At 42.7% G+C, this 16,800-nt stretch overlaps 1 protein-coding gene across 1 annotated transcript in view; it reads right to left on the reverse strand.

Moving 5' to 3' along the window:
* The window catches only part of CSMD1 (CUB and Sushi multiple domains 1), a 2,292,800-nt gene that overhangs the window by 516,947 nt on the left and 1,759,053 nt on the right, over positions 1-16,800 (reverse strand). The window contains exons 19-20 of the mRNA XM_019488443.2: positions 12,601-12,717; positions 5,027-5,242 (exon numbers count right to left, since the gene is read on the reverse strand). Of these exons, the coding sequence (XP_019343988.2) occupies positions 5,027-5,242; positions 12,601-12,717 (333 nt within the window). The remainder of the gene's footprint in view (positions 1-5,026; positions 5,243-12,600; positions 12,718-16,800) is intronic.

Below are 16,800 nucleotides of genomic sequence, written 5' to 3' on the forward strand. Positions count from 1 at the left end.
GTGCAATCTCCCCTGAGCTCCCCCCACTCTGCACTGTACAGTCTCCCACAGGCTGGGGCTGGAGTCAAAGCCAGAGCCGCAGCAGCTGCCTTATCTGGGCTATACGCAAATCTAAGATGAAGTTTATTTTTTTTTTCCATGTTGGATGGAGAAAGCTCCATCTTAGATTTGAGTAAATATGGTATACATAACTATAAACAAAATAGACATTTAGCTTCATGAACATATTCTCTTTCTCTGATCTTTATAAAAATTAAAGTATATTTTACACCTATGTTTTACATGTGCAATAGTCAGTAGTAGATCCAGGAACAGGGCAAAGGGGTGTAATCCCCCAAACTTTGTCTATGCTGAACATGTGCAGTAAGCTCTGACCTCTGTACCTGATTAGCACAGGTTCCTTTCAGACCTTCCTGACCAGGTACAGACATTCAAAATGCCCGAAGCAAAAGTGAGCTAGTTATGCACTGTATACTAAGAGCCCTAAGTTAGATCTGTCGCAAACAGAACACACATTAGCCCTTTGGTGGGGGTGGGGCATGCAGGCTACTTGTACTAGAGAGGCCAGCAGGTTGGGGCCACTCTCATATACCTCCCTGTCAACTCCGTAGGCGGTGCCACCATTCATAGGCTGCCAGGCATGGCATAGCATCCCTCCCCCCACCTCCCTCAGCAGCATCAGCCACAGGAATGACAGCCGCTGGCACGCAGCAGAGGCAACCCTGATTGGCCATGCCTAATGGCCTGATCCTGCTACCTGGCAGCCTGATCCTGCTACCTGGAGCTGCTCCAGCTTGTGAAGATATGGGTAGGGGTCCCTGACTGGGTGTGTGGGAGCCCACCGCCATGTTTCCTGGAGCTTGGAAGCCCTCCTCTGTCCCTCCCCCTGGCAGTTTCAGCCACAGGCATGACAGCTACTGGCACACACTGGATACAAGACTGCCTGATCCTGTTCCCTGAGGCTGTGCCAGCTTGTGGAGGTATGGAGGTCCCTGGGTGGGTGTGTGGGAGCCCACACAGGAACCCCCATATCTCCATGAGCTGGTACAGCTCCAGGGAGCAAGACCAGAGTCAGGCAATCCTCCCCCTACTCCACACCCCCTCTGCAGCATCAGCCACTATGTAGATTCAGGTCTGTGGCAGCCTGGGTGCAGGGCCAACTAAGCACTTGGTGGGAGCAGCTGAGCTTGACCTGAGTTCCAGGGAGGTTATAGGGGAGTCACAAAGAAGGCTGGGATGTCAGAGGAAAAGCAACCTAACTTAAGTCAGGAGGGGATCTGGTACAGAGGTTTGATAGACTGGTTTAACCTAAATCACTTAAGACTGATACTACATCGATCCAGGTCCCTCTTAGACTGGGTTGCTCAATGCTTAAACCAGTCTATGTGTGCTGAACTTCTGTCAAGTTATGGATGTAGACCTGTTTCTCATCAGTGTAATGTCTGTATCTGGCCCCTGTGAGAAGCCAGCTCTGAGCTCACCAGCTGATCAGGGCAAGGTCTACCCAGAGCCCCTGCTTTCACTTGGCTTCAGAGTTCAAAGGGTGAACACTACTGCTGTTCACCATTCCCTTGCTTTCTCCTCCCCACTGAATTTAGCAGGTAGGGGAAGGAAAGGCTGGAGGCAGCCGCACTCATGCCCTGAGCTTCAATGTGATGTGAAGGCAGGAGCTCCCATGCAGACCCCCTGCAGACCTTTGTATGGCACCATGTAACATGCCCCCTACCCCATTACTAGAGTGAAGGGGATCTAGGGGTCTGATCCCACATCCTTCTTCTCCTTCATCTTTTCCTGATGGTTCACATGTCCACATGTGGTGTCCCTGTTCCTGATTTCTAATATCCCTGGTTCCACCTCCCTCCCCCAGCCTTGCCCCCTACCCCCCATTCCTTTAATTACACCTTGTTTGTGTTGCTAGAGGCAAACCCACAGGCAGAAAAGACTGAAACAAGATGGCTCCTGGGTCCAGGTGCAGTCACTGTCTGATGACCCAAGGGGCAGAGATGAAGGGTCACCTGGCCCAGAATGCCCTGTATAAGTTTAAGGCTCCAGATGGGAGACAGCAGTCTGGCCATAGTAGCTGCTGGGGACATATCCCTGAAGGAGGGAAGCAGGGGCCAAACCCCAGATTATGAAAAGAGGACTCAGGAGGACAGCCCAGGTGAAGGAAACCCAAGGACCTACACTGGAAGGAAGCTAAGTACCCCAAGCTTTTTTTGTTTTTCTGTTACTTGGAATTTGCCACTCAGGACATTTCTTTGAGCTGGACCAGTGCGTGGCTTTGGAGTTTTCATTTTCCTTGGAGGACTGAATTGTGGCTGTAGTGGACGCAGAGGCCACTGAAAGGGATAATTTGAGGCACCTCAATCTTCAGACTCAATTGAGAGGTAAAGGATAAAGACTGGGGTATGGTCTGAGCCTGAGGGGGCAAAGCCTGCCCAGGATGGTAAGGCAGGACCATAACAGGGGAGACAGGACCTCTGGCCCGAGCTGCCAGTGTGTGAGTACCATGAGGCCTGGAACCTGAGATTGCAAGGGTCCAGCCAAAGCTGAGCCAGAAATATGTGACTGTGAACTGTGGGCCTAAAGCTAGAAGGTTCAGTCAGAGTTTAAGTGAGATGAGTCCAGGGGAAGCCACAGACCAGGTAAGGGACCACTTCTCCAAAGCCCTCATTGCTCTCTGGGTAGCCTCCCCTATTTAGTTATTACATCACAACATGGCAGGAAAGAATACAAAAAAAGGGAGAGAATAGGGAGTGCTAGTGAGATGGGTATACTGGGCTGGCACCTGTGGGCATCCTACGCAGAGCCAAAAGGATGTGTCACCAAACACTCTCTGGATCTGTCCCTAACAATAGTATACATAAAATATCCATACTGTTGGCTGTTGACATATATATATGGGGGGGAGGGAACCATAATGCTTTACAGGAAGAGGAAGCATGATAGTTTGACCTAGTTCCCCAACATCTGTATAGATTGGGCACTTCACCAGGGCCTACTGAAGTGCCCAATCTATACAGACATTGAGCAAGCTGTGTCAAACTAACACAGTGCCTCATCTAGTCCTGTGCTGTAGTAGGCATGGGGGTGCGCAAAGCTAAACCTAAGGCTCCAATTTTTTATTTTTTTTTTATGTCTGTAAGTAGCCTTTATTGTCTGTCTATATAGCATATATTAGTTTATTTACACGTTCAATTTATGGCCAGGGCTGTCCTTACAAGGGGCAAATCGGGGTGACCACCCCAGCCCCCACACTTTGGGGGGCCCTGTGGAACCGGGCAGAGTGGCTGTGGTGATTCCACACTGCAGCTGGCTTCATGTTTGGCTATTCAGCACTGCCCCCTACCCCCGCCGCCAAATCCATTTTGACTTCCTTGCGTCCGGGGGTGGAGCCCCGCACAGGCTGATTTGCCCTGGGCCCTGCACCTTGCTCAGGTTGTCTCTTCTTATGGCATACTGAAATCAGAATCTCTTAAAGTTGAGCTTAACCTGAAGTCAAACTAACCCCTGCAGGATTTTTTCAACTGCAGAGAAGCTGAAGAATAAACCTAGCAGTACAGTCACTTTGTAGTAAAAAATTGCTCTTAAAAAGTAGAACAGAGGAAAAGAGCTTATACGTGGTAGATCAAAAATGCAGAAGTGACTCTTTTGCATGCTTAATGTTTCATTTTCTATTTGTGTTATAGATTTTGATCACTTCTGCCAGTTCAGTTTTCAATGATGCTGAAGAAAATGCTGCATCGTCTCATATTCAATTCATTGTTCTCTTTTCACTGCTTACTTTGCAGAAATACATTCTGCTTGTCTGAAAGTAAGAAAATAGTATTCCCACACTAGTCCCAATCATTTGTGCTATAGGATACATATTCATGAAAGTGTTCCTCAATATATTTATGCAGTTATAATGATGATATGGCCACCTAATTTTGACCTACTGGCTGCAGACATGGCAAGAACCATGAGAAACCCCCCCCCCCAGTATATTTAATGGGTTAGTTGTTCTCCAAGAACTTTTCCTCATGCACCAAGATAAATACATCTTATTCTGTATTTATCTTCAAGTTTGTTTGTACTCTGATACTAGTTCTGTAAGTTTCCACCAAAAGAAAACAAGCAGTGATTACATAGTTTCATACATTTTCAGTCTCTTACTATTGTTAGCATCTCACTTGATTATTCCAAACTGCTGACAATTGGTAAAATCATTCAGTTGACAAATGAAGCTATTGTGATCACTGCAACCGATAACTTTTTTGAACAAGAAATACAGACACTGCATTTTACTTGGCAATATCTGAAAAAAAAAAGTACTTCTGATCATGTTATAAAATCAGAGAAGGGACATTTAGCATGAACAACCTAAGTTGATGCCTTCTAGACAGTTAAAAGTATGCAGCTCTTAGAGTTTGTATGTCCCAGAAGTGAATATTGGCACATAAAATTATTAAATAATGTATTGTTTCTATAGGTAAAATATTACATTTTTTAAACACAGCAACCAAGAAGCAAATATGATTCAAGCAGGAGTTGGTATAGTTACATGTTGGTAACATTTTTTTTCATTTTTAAGTGAGGCATGATTCTACTCCTAAGATCAGTTTCCAGTGTCCCATAGTCTGACCTGTGACTGTTGCCTTCATCGCTATTGCCCCAATACTTTTTGTTCCTCCACCATTTTACTGTCTTCTCTTTTTTTGTATCTCAGACCACCCTTTATCTACACTTTTTTCTTGACTACTCTCCATTTTGCTGTATGTGTCGAAAAAAAATCTAGTTCTTGCTCTAATAATTCAAATTCTTCACTATTGCAGCTGTCCTCTCTAATAACCTCTTTTACATAAAGTAGCCTTTGTCTCTGTTTTTTCATTAGCCTCTTTTACACATCCCAAGTCATTTATGCATTGATCCATTTTCTAATTTGGATAGCAGGTTTTATCTTCTTTCATACTTATCGATGTTACAATATTTACTGTTAAAGTGAAAATATTATTTTCAAATAGTTTATCAGATCTGAATGATTTACCTGAAAATGTTATATTGAAGCCTTCATAAGAGATTGAGAAGTCAGATATAAATCGAAGCTGTGCAGTGAAGTTTCCAAAGAGGCCAGCTTTAATTGTTGGGGGCAAGACCAAGCCAGTTAATCTTGCCACTGGTTCTGTGAAGCTGCCATCTTCAGCGATGAGCAAATAGTCATGAGAGCTCTCCAGATGAAATGTATGAAAGGCCAGCTGTACTCCTTAAAAATATATATATATAAAAAGGCATGGGAGGGTTAAAAGCAAGAATTTAGACTGGCAATACAAGGCACTTAGTCCAGCTAATTTTATTTCCCTTTAAACACATACGTGATACAGACTACAAATCATCAAGCAATGTGGAAAGTAATCATAGGCTAAGAGTAATGCTATATCCAAAGAGAAAGATTTTTTAAAATATCTTAATTGATATAGGAATGGAATATATGTCACAGAAAAACAAGTAGTTCTTTAATTCATTTGGAGACACACAGAGAAGCCATGAGACTTAATTATGAATGCATACAATACTTTCAATTATTAATTGTTATTTATCTGTTTGGAGTACAAAGAGTATTATTCTTTCACCTATACAGAGTATTCCTAAACACATATACTATATATTATAAGTAGGCCTACAGATGATAGGTTTAAATAAATCTGAGTGCATTTGTTATGAGCAGACCCATATAAAACATGATCCTTTTGTACAGGTAAATGGATGATTATAGGACTGGTGAGGTTGTCAATCAGTAACCTGATTTTCTGACCACTCTGGGCATCTCATTGGTTTAGAGGACTTAAAGGATACTAAATCAATGTTTTTACCAACTCACATATAATTTATTTTCTAGTACTTTTAAAAACAAAACAGAAGTCTTAAAACCCATGTGTCTGGTCAGAGAACATTCTCTCACTCCTACATTTTGGGGGTAGGTTTGGAAGAGGAAAAGAGATTCCTGACAGAGTAATTTTTTGGATTTTTTTTTAGCAATTGATGACTCTCCTCTGAGGAGTGCAATTGCCATGAACACTATCCACAGATCACTATATTTTCAAGTCCCTCATTTTCACAACAACTTTCAACCAAATTGCCAAGGTAGTCCCTCATTGTCAATAACTGATAATATCCCAATACAGCAAAAGTTCTGTTGATTGGCATCTTACAAGGTAGCATGCTCAATTAACCAGCATGCCAGGGTGTAAGATAAAGTGAAACCGAACATGCTGACTATGGCACTTCTGGTTTCTCTGAGCCCCCATAGTCCAGGGCAAAGCAGCCTGCACTGCTGAGCCCCCACGGCCTGGGAGCATAACAGGCTATGTGGGGCTGTGCGGGGCCCACCTCCCTGTTGGGGTAGTGATGTGTCAGGAGGTGCAGCAATGTGACGGGAAGGGCAGAGGGACACCCCAGATGCGGTGGGAGAAGCGGCGGCCCAGGCCACTCAATTAACTGGCATATTTTGTTATCCAGTATCCCCCATTCCTGGGGGATGCCAGACAACAGAGCTTTTACTGTATTACAGCCAGCCAGCCAGCCATTCCATTTTTGCCCTGAATAGCCAAAAAATGAACAAGTTATGCCACTTCAGAACTATTTTATTATAGGATCTGCATTGCAACAAGTATTTTGAAACAATTATTCCTTCATTAGCATTTTACAAGTTTGCAAATACAATGCAGGGTTTATTAAGTTTGTAACTGTTAGGATGACAGTATTTGGATCTTGGGGAGCCCTGGATTTGCAGCTGAATAAAGGCTTTACTCTGGGTCTCAGCAAAGCTGCTGACCACAAGGCAGAATGATATATTAAAAGTAACATTGCAAGTGCTTAGGCAAGAAGTTTCCTAACAGTGTGGTAGTGTGTAGGATACATGATTAATTGTGTAAAAAGGAGACAGGATACAGGCCAACAGCTATCGTTAGGAGATAAAGCAGAAGCAGGACCTTGGAGATGGTGCTGAAATCAGCAAGAAACCACAGCTGACCTGGTTAATAGTCTTGAGCATATGCTCATTGCAAAAAGGTATGTAAATGAATAAAATGTATAGGCAATTCCATGCTAATGAAGTAAACAGTAAACAGAGGTGGAGCTTGAGACAGGAGGAGAGATGGGCCAAACAAAGGTGGCGCAAAGGTGGAGTAAATGTTAATGAGCATGAACCAAGGCATATAAATATGGAAAGAACTAAAGTTTGGGGCGGCTCCCCCGTTTCTTTGGGAGCTAGTTCAAAGCTGTCTCCGAAGCGGAATAAAGCTGTTGCGAGTAATGTGTGCTGGTGTTTACTCCATGTTTGCTCCCTGAGCAACTGGATCCCTGAGCAATTGGATTGTCATCTCCCTAGTCGTTGGGCGATGCATGGAGTCAGGGTCTAACAGTAACATCAAAATCATCTGTGCTCTTTTATAAGAAGGCAGTTGATCTAATAAGGTAAGCACAAAAAAAGGCCTCCCCTCTCAGACATTTCCTGGACCATTACACCTACAACTGTCTAAAAAATAAATACACTAGCTACAGTTAGCTAATATTAAAAAGGAAAACAAGTACTTGTTCATATCTTTGTTAGTTATCTGTACTTAGTGTATTTATTTTTTAGACTATTGTAGATGTAATGGCCTTTTTGTCCTTACTTTATTAGACCCACTGAGCTGCCTTGTTGGGAGAGAGATTAAATAAACTTTAATGTACAAAAATTGAAAATTTGGAAAGTACCCAATTTAAAGCACCAAGCACATATTTACCTATATGTGTTTGTGTGTATATCTGTGCATGTACATGCACACACACACATACACACACACACATGCACACACACGTGTATGGGTACATGTACAAACTACACATAAAGTGTTCCTTGCTTGTCTGTTTCGAATATATTCAGATCATTATTTTTTCTAAGCAATCACCAATTACAGACCACGATTATTCATCTTGATCACTTTTTGAGGTCTAAAATATTATCTGAATGCATTATATGCTGTGGTAGAAAAAATCCTTTTAGCGAGTTGTTTCATTACATATATTAGATTGGTGCTTGAAGTGTAAAAGCCAAATCCAGTTTGTGGATGTCCCATATATAGTTACTGTATATGTCCCACACCTAAAATCCAGGAACTTTGGCTGAGAAGACAATTCAATCTGAAAAGATTTAAGTGGCTAGGATCCTTGTACAGTCAATGGGGAGACTTAAGCACCAGAGTCATTTAGTTTCCGTAAGTGTAGGTGCCTATATGCTCTTTCAGAGAACAGGATGTAGTGGGTACCCACAAAAGGTTATCTGGAAAGCAAGGAGGTGCCCAAAGGAAACAAAAAGAAAATAATAAGCACAACGGTATTTCTGACCACCTGCTCTTTTCTTGATTAAGTGCCTAATACAGCACAGAAGTTACACATAAACCAGTTTAAGTAATAAAAAACTGGTTTAAACCTGTAACAGAACAGATCTTCAGTGCACATAAACAAGTTTGAAAATGGCTGAAACCGGTTTGAGAAACCTGGCTGAATATAGTATCAGATTTAACTGATTTGGGTCAAAACATTTTATACAATGTCTGTCCCAGACCCCTTGCTGGTTTAAAATAAACAAGACACCTCCAGTATCCTGGCATGCTCTCTGGGCTGGGTGGGGCTCTCTGCTTCACAGCAGGGCTGGCCCCTCCCCTCTGCTCTCTGGCTGCAGCTCTGGCACAGACTGTGGACTGCTCCCCCTCTCCCCTTCACCACTCCCTGCTAAGCAGGAATTCCCCTCTCCCCTCTACCTTGTGGCAAGGTGTTTGTGTATTAGCTAGCAGACCACAGGCTGGCTGCGGTCCCTGCTGAATCAACAGGTAGAATCAACAGGCTGAATCAACAGATAGCTGGTAATGTCCCTCTGTTGTTTTCTTAATAGGGTGATAAACACTGTTATCAGTTCCCTGCTGGGCTAATCAGAGCATCCTTCCAGGGTTTGACCATGACCCCCATGACCCCCCCCCCCCCCGGCTTCAGCTCAGTGCTGTGGAAGAGACGGGAGAGCTGCTGTAGCACCCCCTAGCTTCTAGCCTGAGCCATTGCAGACATGTGCCTGGATATCTGGGATGTCTGTGTAGTTATGAACCAGTTCAACCTTGCCAGGTTAGACTAACCTGCAAAGATTGAATTAATTCAGGCTCAGGCTTTTTGAATGTCTGTCCCTAGCCTATATGTTCTCTATTTTGTACCCACTAAAAGAAACTTATTAGTAAGTCCCTTTATACATATATAAAAAACAAATGCATGCATATGGGCACAAAACTCCCCAATGAACATAATGCTATATCTGCCTAGGTGTTTATCAACATTTCACTGATGACAAGACACAGTACTGGTTTTGCATGAAGGTGTAGGCCACATGAAGAACTATTACCTTTTACACTAATGATTAAAGCCTCTGCTGTCTAAAACCCTACACATTGGTGTGTATGTCAAGTGTTACATTTAAGCCCCTGGCACACTTAGTTATTTAACCAGTTAATCATGTTTTAAGTTATGACCAAGCCAAATGTTAATGTAATTAATGGTGTGATAAAATAAGGAATAAGCCACAAAGTTATTACACAAAATATGTATAAGAACTTTGTGGCTGCCTCTCATCATGTCAACAACCGAATGTGTGGCCAGGCTGCAGCTTCCAGCCACAGGATATGCTCCCATGGCTAGAAGTCTGGATCAGCTGATGTGGTTCCCAGGTGCAGGAGCACATGGAGGGCCCCCCATGGCTGGAATCCTCATCAGCTGACAGATTACTACTTCCCAGTGCAGGGGGAGCCTAAGATCACCACCCAAGGCACCACAACTTGTAGAATGTTAGGGAACATGATAATAACTGTCTGTCAGATTCCTTCGAACCTATACTTGCACATCTGCCAGGGGCCTCAGAAACTGATCAGACCCAGTGTACAAAGCCAGCAAATAAACAAACTTAAGCTGAATATAAGACTGGGTAGCCTTTTGTCAAATATATTGATATGAATTGTGTTCACAGTCAACCATTGATGTTATTATATTCTCTCCTCTCTGTCATCCATTTTACTAAAGAAAAGGAAATAGTTCATAGATTTCATAGACATTAGAGCTGGAAGGGACCTCGGAAGATCATCGAGTCCAGCCCCCTGCCCAAAGGGCAGGAAGTCAGCCGGGTTCATAGGATCCCAGCAAGATGAGCATCCAGTTTGCTCTTGAAGGTGTTCAATGTAGGCGCTTGAACCACCTCCGGTGGCAGGCTATTCCAGACCTTGGGGGCTCGGACAGTAAAGAAATCCCTACCTCAAAAATTGATTCTCCACTTCCCCCAAACTGCTATGGCAGCAGCTGCAAGGAAAGAGAATAGGAGTTTACTCTTCTAACTTCATGAATTCATCGACTGTGGACTGCCACTCTCAAAGAAATAGAATAAAGCAGACTTGAGACTCTAGTCTAATATGCCTGCAGTGCTTGTTGTGTCATTACCACTCTCCATTACTCTAAGCATCAGCTGCATAGTTCCCCAGTATTAAATTTGAAGGAGTATATCATGGGACCATGAGAGGTACATTAAAAATATTCCAAGAGTTAGACTTTTATGGCTGGACGTGTCTTTGATTTCATAGACATTAGGGCTGGAAGGGACCTCGGAAGATCATCGAGTCCAGCCCCCTGCCCAAAGGGCAGGAAGTCAGCTGAGGTCATAGGATCCCAGCAAGATAAGCATCCAGTTTGCTCTTGAAGGTGTTCAATGTAGGTGCTTGAGCCACCTCCAGTGGCAGACTGTTCCAGACCTTGGGGGCTCGGACAGTAAAGAAATTCTTCCTTATGTCCAGCCTGAAACGGTCTTGTAGTAGTTTATGACCATTCGACCTAGTCGTCATCCCTTGGGGCGCTCTGGTGAACAAATGTTCCCCCAGATACTGGTGGTCACCCCTGATAAACTTATGGGTGGCCATCAGATCACCCCTGAGCCTGCGCTTTTCCAGGCTAAAGAGCCCCAGGGCTCTCAGCCTGTCATCGTAGGGTCTGCTTCCCTGACCTCTGATCATGCGTTTGGCTCTTCTCTGGACTCTCTCAAGCTTCTCCACATCCTTTTTGAATTGTGGAGCCCAAAACTGGACGCAGTACTCCAGCTGCGGCCTCACCAAGGCCGAGTACAAGGGAAGAATGACGTCCCGGGATTTTCTTGAGAAGCATCTATGGATGCATGCCAACGTTTTGGTCACTTTACTAGCCACAGCATCGCACTGCAGGCTCATGTTCATCTTGTGGTCAATGATGACCCCCAAGTCTCTTTCTTGCATAGTGTTGGCCAACATAGCACTGCCGAGCCTATAAGGATGCTGCGGGTTTTTCTTCCCAAGGTGGAGAACCTTGCATTTATCAGTGTTGAACACCATCAGATTCTCGTCCGCCCACTTGCTGAGCCTGTCCAGGTCATCCTGGATCACCCGCCTGTCTTCTGGTGTGGATGCGTTTTCCCAAAGTTTGGTGTCATCAGCGAACTTGGCCAGTCCACTTCTGACTCCAGTGTCCACATCATTAATGAAGATGTTGAACAGTATGGGTCCAAGGACAGAGCCTTGGGGGACACCACTGGTCACAGGACACCACGATGAATGACTTCCATCAATTACCACCCTCTGGGTCTGACCCCGGAGCCAGTTTTCCAGCCAGTGGATCGTGGAGGACCCAAGGCGACAATTGGCCAGTTTCTCTAAGAGGTGATTATGGGAAAACAGGTCAAAGGCTTTTTTGAAGTCAAGATATATGACATCAATCTCTTCTCCCTTGTCCAGGTGATAGGTCACCTGGTCATAGAAGGAAATGAGATTGGTCAAGCAAGACCTACCCGCAACAAACCCGTGCTGGCTATCCCTTAAGATGTTGGCGTCGGCCAGTCCATTAAGGATGGCCTCTTTGATAAACTTTTCTAAGATCTTCCCCGGGATAGAAGTCAGGCTGATGGGCCTATAGTTAGCCGGATCCACTTTCCTCCCTTTCTTGAAGATAGGCACCACATTGGCCTTCTTCCAGTCTTCGGGCACTACACCAGAGCGCCAAGAGTTTTCAAAGATCTGCGCTAGAGGCTGGGCTATGATGCTCGCCAGCTCCTTGAGTACCCTGGGGTGAAGATTGTCAGGGCCGGCTGACTTGAAGGTATCCAGCTTCTCAAGATGTTCCTTCACGAAGTCAGCATCAATGGAGGGCGGGGGATCACCCTCATCTGAACTTCCCTGTCCCGTAGGACTGATGAAAGACCGACGCAAAGTACCTATTTAATAGGTTGGCTTTTTTCTGGGCTTTTTCCTGGGAAATATCTCCCATCCAAATACAGGACTATCTTCATAAGACTACAAACATCTGAAAAAGCAGTATAAGTAGTTTGTTTCATGCCTGCCATTATGGAAGGATTTTCCTCCCTCCCCTCTCCTATCGCAAATTTTAATACACAACTAAATTTCAATGTAATAGTTTGAGAAAATTAAATTTTTTTTTCTTTTAAGGATTAATAAAATACGTATATTTAATTCTGTTGGAAGCATATTTAAAATATATATTATCTGTGGATTGGCAGTCACATTATATTCTTACCTTTGCCATGTGATACTTCAATAGTCCAAGTGCAGTTAAGAGAGTTTGGATAAAAATCAGGAAAACCTGGAGAAAGAATGGTTCCACTGCTCCCATGAATATAACCACCACACAGAGCTTAATAAGAAAGAAAGAGAGAAAATGTCATTACATTGGGTTCTCTGTTACTGTAGCAAAATCTCAGATACTACTCATCATTTTTGCTTGATAAATGTCTCTGTATAGTGATACAGAAACATATTATTGACGAAGATAACTCGTCTTCACTAGTGTATGGTCTATGCATGTTTCCAACATTTTTTTAAAAGATGGCTACATCTGATAAAGGCAGAGAAGATTACCAGCAGCAATAATGTGTTAAAACTCCTCATACACAGAGAGTGGCTGGTTTCCTTGGTAACTTCTTTGAAAGTCAATGGGGAATCTTGGCATAAGTATGGACATGGAATAGACTGTAATCAAATGCAAGTTGATTGCCTGTGATTTGGAAACTTCCACTGGTTTTCTGAAGAAAGTCTCATCTACCGCATCCTCCTGGTCTGGTGTTCTATAACACACACCCACCACATCATCACCCTTGTTCCTCTCCCCTGTAACCTTAACCCAGAGACTTTCACCAGGCCTTTCTCTAGTTCCATACTCAAGCTCTGAGCAACCATACAGTTCTTTTACATATAGCGCAACTCCTCCACCTCTTCTCCCCTGCCTGTCTTTCCTGAACAGTTTGGCAGTCAGGCAAGAAACTTTGCTCAAAAATAATTCAGCAGTAATCATGTTTAAACTGTTTTACCTACACTTTATTGGATAAATGTTATTTAAAAATGCTTCAATATTTTCCCCTTCCCTTTTTATGCACACACTATTGACAGTTTCAAAATGATGTTATTTAGAATTATGCAAATAATGTTTAGTTTATAGATAATTCATGAGTAGCTGTAATGTTGAGAAGACTCAGTTTTCTAAATTCAAAATTTCAGTTGCATATAATGGTTTTAAATTGGAAGTATAGGTTGACATTGTTTAAATTCTTAACCTGAATTACTGCAACCCTTAAAAGCAAGTGAAAATATTTGGGAAATACATCCATCTTATTTCAACAGTTGTTTATCAGAAAATTTGATGAAAATGAACATGAACAAAGTATAGAAAAAAACAAAGCAAATATTGTTTTTTAAACATGTGAATGCTCATAGAAAATGTTATTGTAATATTCAATGGCCTCTACTTTAAGCACATTTTCCAGTTTTCAAACAGCTGTTTGCACCATATAGTGTTTTATGCTACCTTTTAATTAGTAATTCATTCTGAAATGTGTTTCTACTGCATAGCATTAGACTTTGTTCATATTTTGTGAATACTTTCAACACACAGAGTTTCAAAGAAAGATATATAGAATACAGGTTTTCTAATGGAAAAAGCCTCTTATTTTCTTATGTTATATGTATATGTGAAAAGAGATGCTTTTAAATTAGTGTAAATCACACAGCATGTTTTACTGTGCAAAATTGTTGTACAAGCTTGAATAGAGAGGGAAGAAATGATGTCAGGTAGTTCCTCATCATATCCAACATATAACAAACCTTTTTATGTATTTTGGAAGATCAACTGTTATGATGAAAAGTGTAATTGTCAGAGTCCTGATTATTATCAACATGAGTAATAGGTACTTTGCATTTGGGATAAATTAAACAAATAATGAAATACCCTCTTGAACAGCAGAAATTAAAGCAACAGAAGCTACCTCCCAAGACTTAACCGATTGGTTGCAACTGTGTGTGTCCTGACACAGGAGAAACAGCATGTGGGGAAGCCAGAGAAGAAGTGATAAGTATGCCCAGCCTTTTAGGAACGTCCTATACTTGTACTGTATTAATTCATGAAGCAAATGAAACGTGAACCAGCAATAAATAGTTTCCTTCTTAGAACATATTCCCAATCTAGAAAGGTAATGTGTGTTTGACATACACATTTATATTTGTATAATATACAAATATTATAACATCCAGACCTCAGGATGTCCCCAAACTTACCATTGGCTTCCAGTGCCAGGGGTTCTGTGTGACCTGCTCTCAACTCTGCATTTCCCCTGCCCTTTTAACGTTCTTCTCAATTCAGGCCCATTCACCCTCCCTTTCTCTGTCAACTGCTTCCTTCCTTCTTTTTCCTATGATTTTTTTCTTCCTTTTCTTTACTTTTTTCAGAGATATTACATATGTTCTGGGATGATAATCAGAGCTCAGACAGTTTCATCATTATTATGATTAAAGAAGATCTAATCTTTGCCTCTTATTCCTAGATCTTATGGTGCAGCATCTCATCTACACATTGCAGAGTTTATTCATATATTGAATGAAGATAATACTTAAAGTAGTGTAAGTAATTCATAACACATATTCAGTTGTGGGTTGCAAGGAAAGTTAGAAACACAGAGTATTGATAGTATTAAAATAGAAGTATTGTTACGTCTCAGCTCTGTGTTCTTGGGAACCCTGGCACAGGATGCAGTCTGTCTGACTCTCAAAGAATTCCCCCTCCCTCCCCTCCTCTACCTAAACGAAACTGATTAAGATGCAGTGAGAGATGCACCTAAGACCCTCCACATAAGGGTGACAAGTGAAACAACTGTCTTAGGTCTCATTTGCATCCGAGATGGAACCAGATGACCGTTCATTTACATGAGAGATGGAGAGCAGAAAGCCTGAAGCAGAGACTGCAGTGAATTCTGGGACCAGAGAAGCAGGGGAGCACTTCATGATGGGGAATCTGTGCTCCAAATGCTAATCAACCCACATTTACACACACCCAGCTCAGCATTTATCAGACCAGTTCTAATCTGGATTTACAAAGGACTTTCCTCCCCCCCGCCCCCCAGACACACACACACCTCTAAGTTTAATAGGCATCTTGGGCTGTACATTCCCCGGTCCCACTATGGGAGGCCTATTTAAACTTGATTGACTAAAACTTGGTTGCCGGGTTAGGGAATGCTGAGGCAAGAGACCTAGTCGGGGCGGGGGGGGGGTATGGGCAACACTTGAACAATGGTTAAGGGTTCATCACAGCGTCCAACCCATTGGAGCCCTAACCACAGGTGTTGTCATACTTTTCCCAGGACGGCTGGTGGAAGTCCTCCTGCCCAAAGGTTATAAATGCCCCAATATTTGCCTTAAGTTTGTTAAAAGACTATAGTAAGATCTGGAAAAGTCATGCTAAGCTGAGGCTTGTTCACATCAAGTAAAAATCCCAAATCCTGATGCTGTAAGCTATCTATTGTTTCTGAAGAAACCATGAGATATCCCATCAGTATATCTGCTATCCACAGGAATTTCAAGATGGCTCCCAAGTATCTGGTTACTCCCTAACCTTTTGTGCTTCCTGATTATCAATCAGTTTCTTGAGATGTTCCAAACCAGATAACCCCTTGTCAATAGAAAAGACAATGATTTCAACTATTGAGAATGCTTCGAAGCAGATGAACTGAGGGTATAAAAATCTGTAAAGAAGCAGCAGTGTGTGTGCTTCAGGAAGAAAAATCATGTGCTGACACCACCCACTGTTGTTCTCGGGATGCTGGAAGAACAGATCGTCTCCCTTCAAGGATTGTGCTACGAACTTTACCTGTCAGCTTTGAGACCCAAGTGCCTTGGACTGGCGAGATCTCAGTGCTCTCTCTCTCTCTCTCTCTCTCTCTCTCTCTCTCTTTTTTCTCTAGGCATAAATTTCTGAACTTGAACTGTACTAGTTAAGCTTGAGCTAAGTTTCCCCAAATACTTAGTGAAACCAGGGTAGTATTGTAATTGCTTGTGTTTGTTTTTCCTTTGCATGTCTATTACTATTAGCACCATTATATATTTCATATGCTTAGCAATAAATAACTTTTATAGTCAAACTGGTAGTAACTGGGTATATTTTTCCTTCTCTGCTTCTCTTTCCTCCTGTGCTCTGCAGCAGCACTTCTTTTACCTAAAGATCCTTGTGAAGCCCAAAAATACTGTGGGATCTGCTCATCAAGAGGCCAAAGATTGGGACATGCTGAGTTTGAAACACATAAGGGAATCAGCTTGTACAGGCTGATTGACCCAGTTTGACTCAGACGTGCCCTTATGAACTGAATGCTGGCCCATGAGGGTGTCAGCTGGACACCCAGCGGGATTCAGAGGGATTCTGTTCACCTGTGTGCTTGTGTCTGACTGCAATTTA

The sequence above is a fragment of the Alligator mississippiensis genome, chromosome 1, assembly GCF_030867095.1.
Source record: "Alligator mississippiensis isolate rAllMis1 chromosome 1, rAllMis1, whole genome shotgun sequence".
Classification (NCBI taxonomy): domain Eukaryota; kingdom Metazoa; phylum Chordata; order Crocodylia; family Alligatoridae; genus Alligator; species Alligator mississippiensis.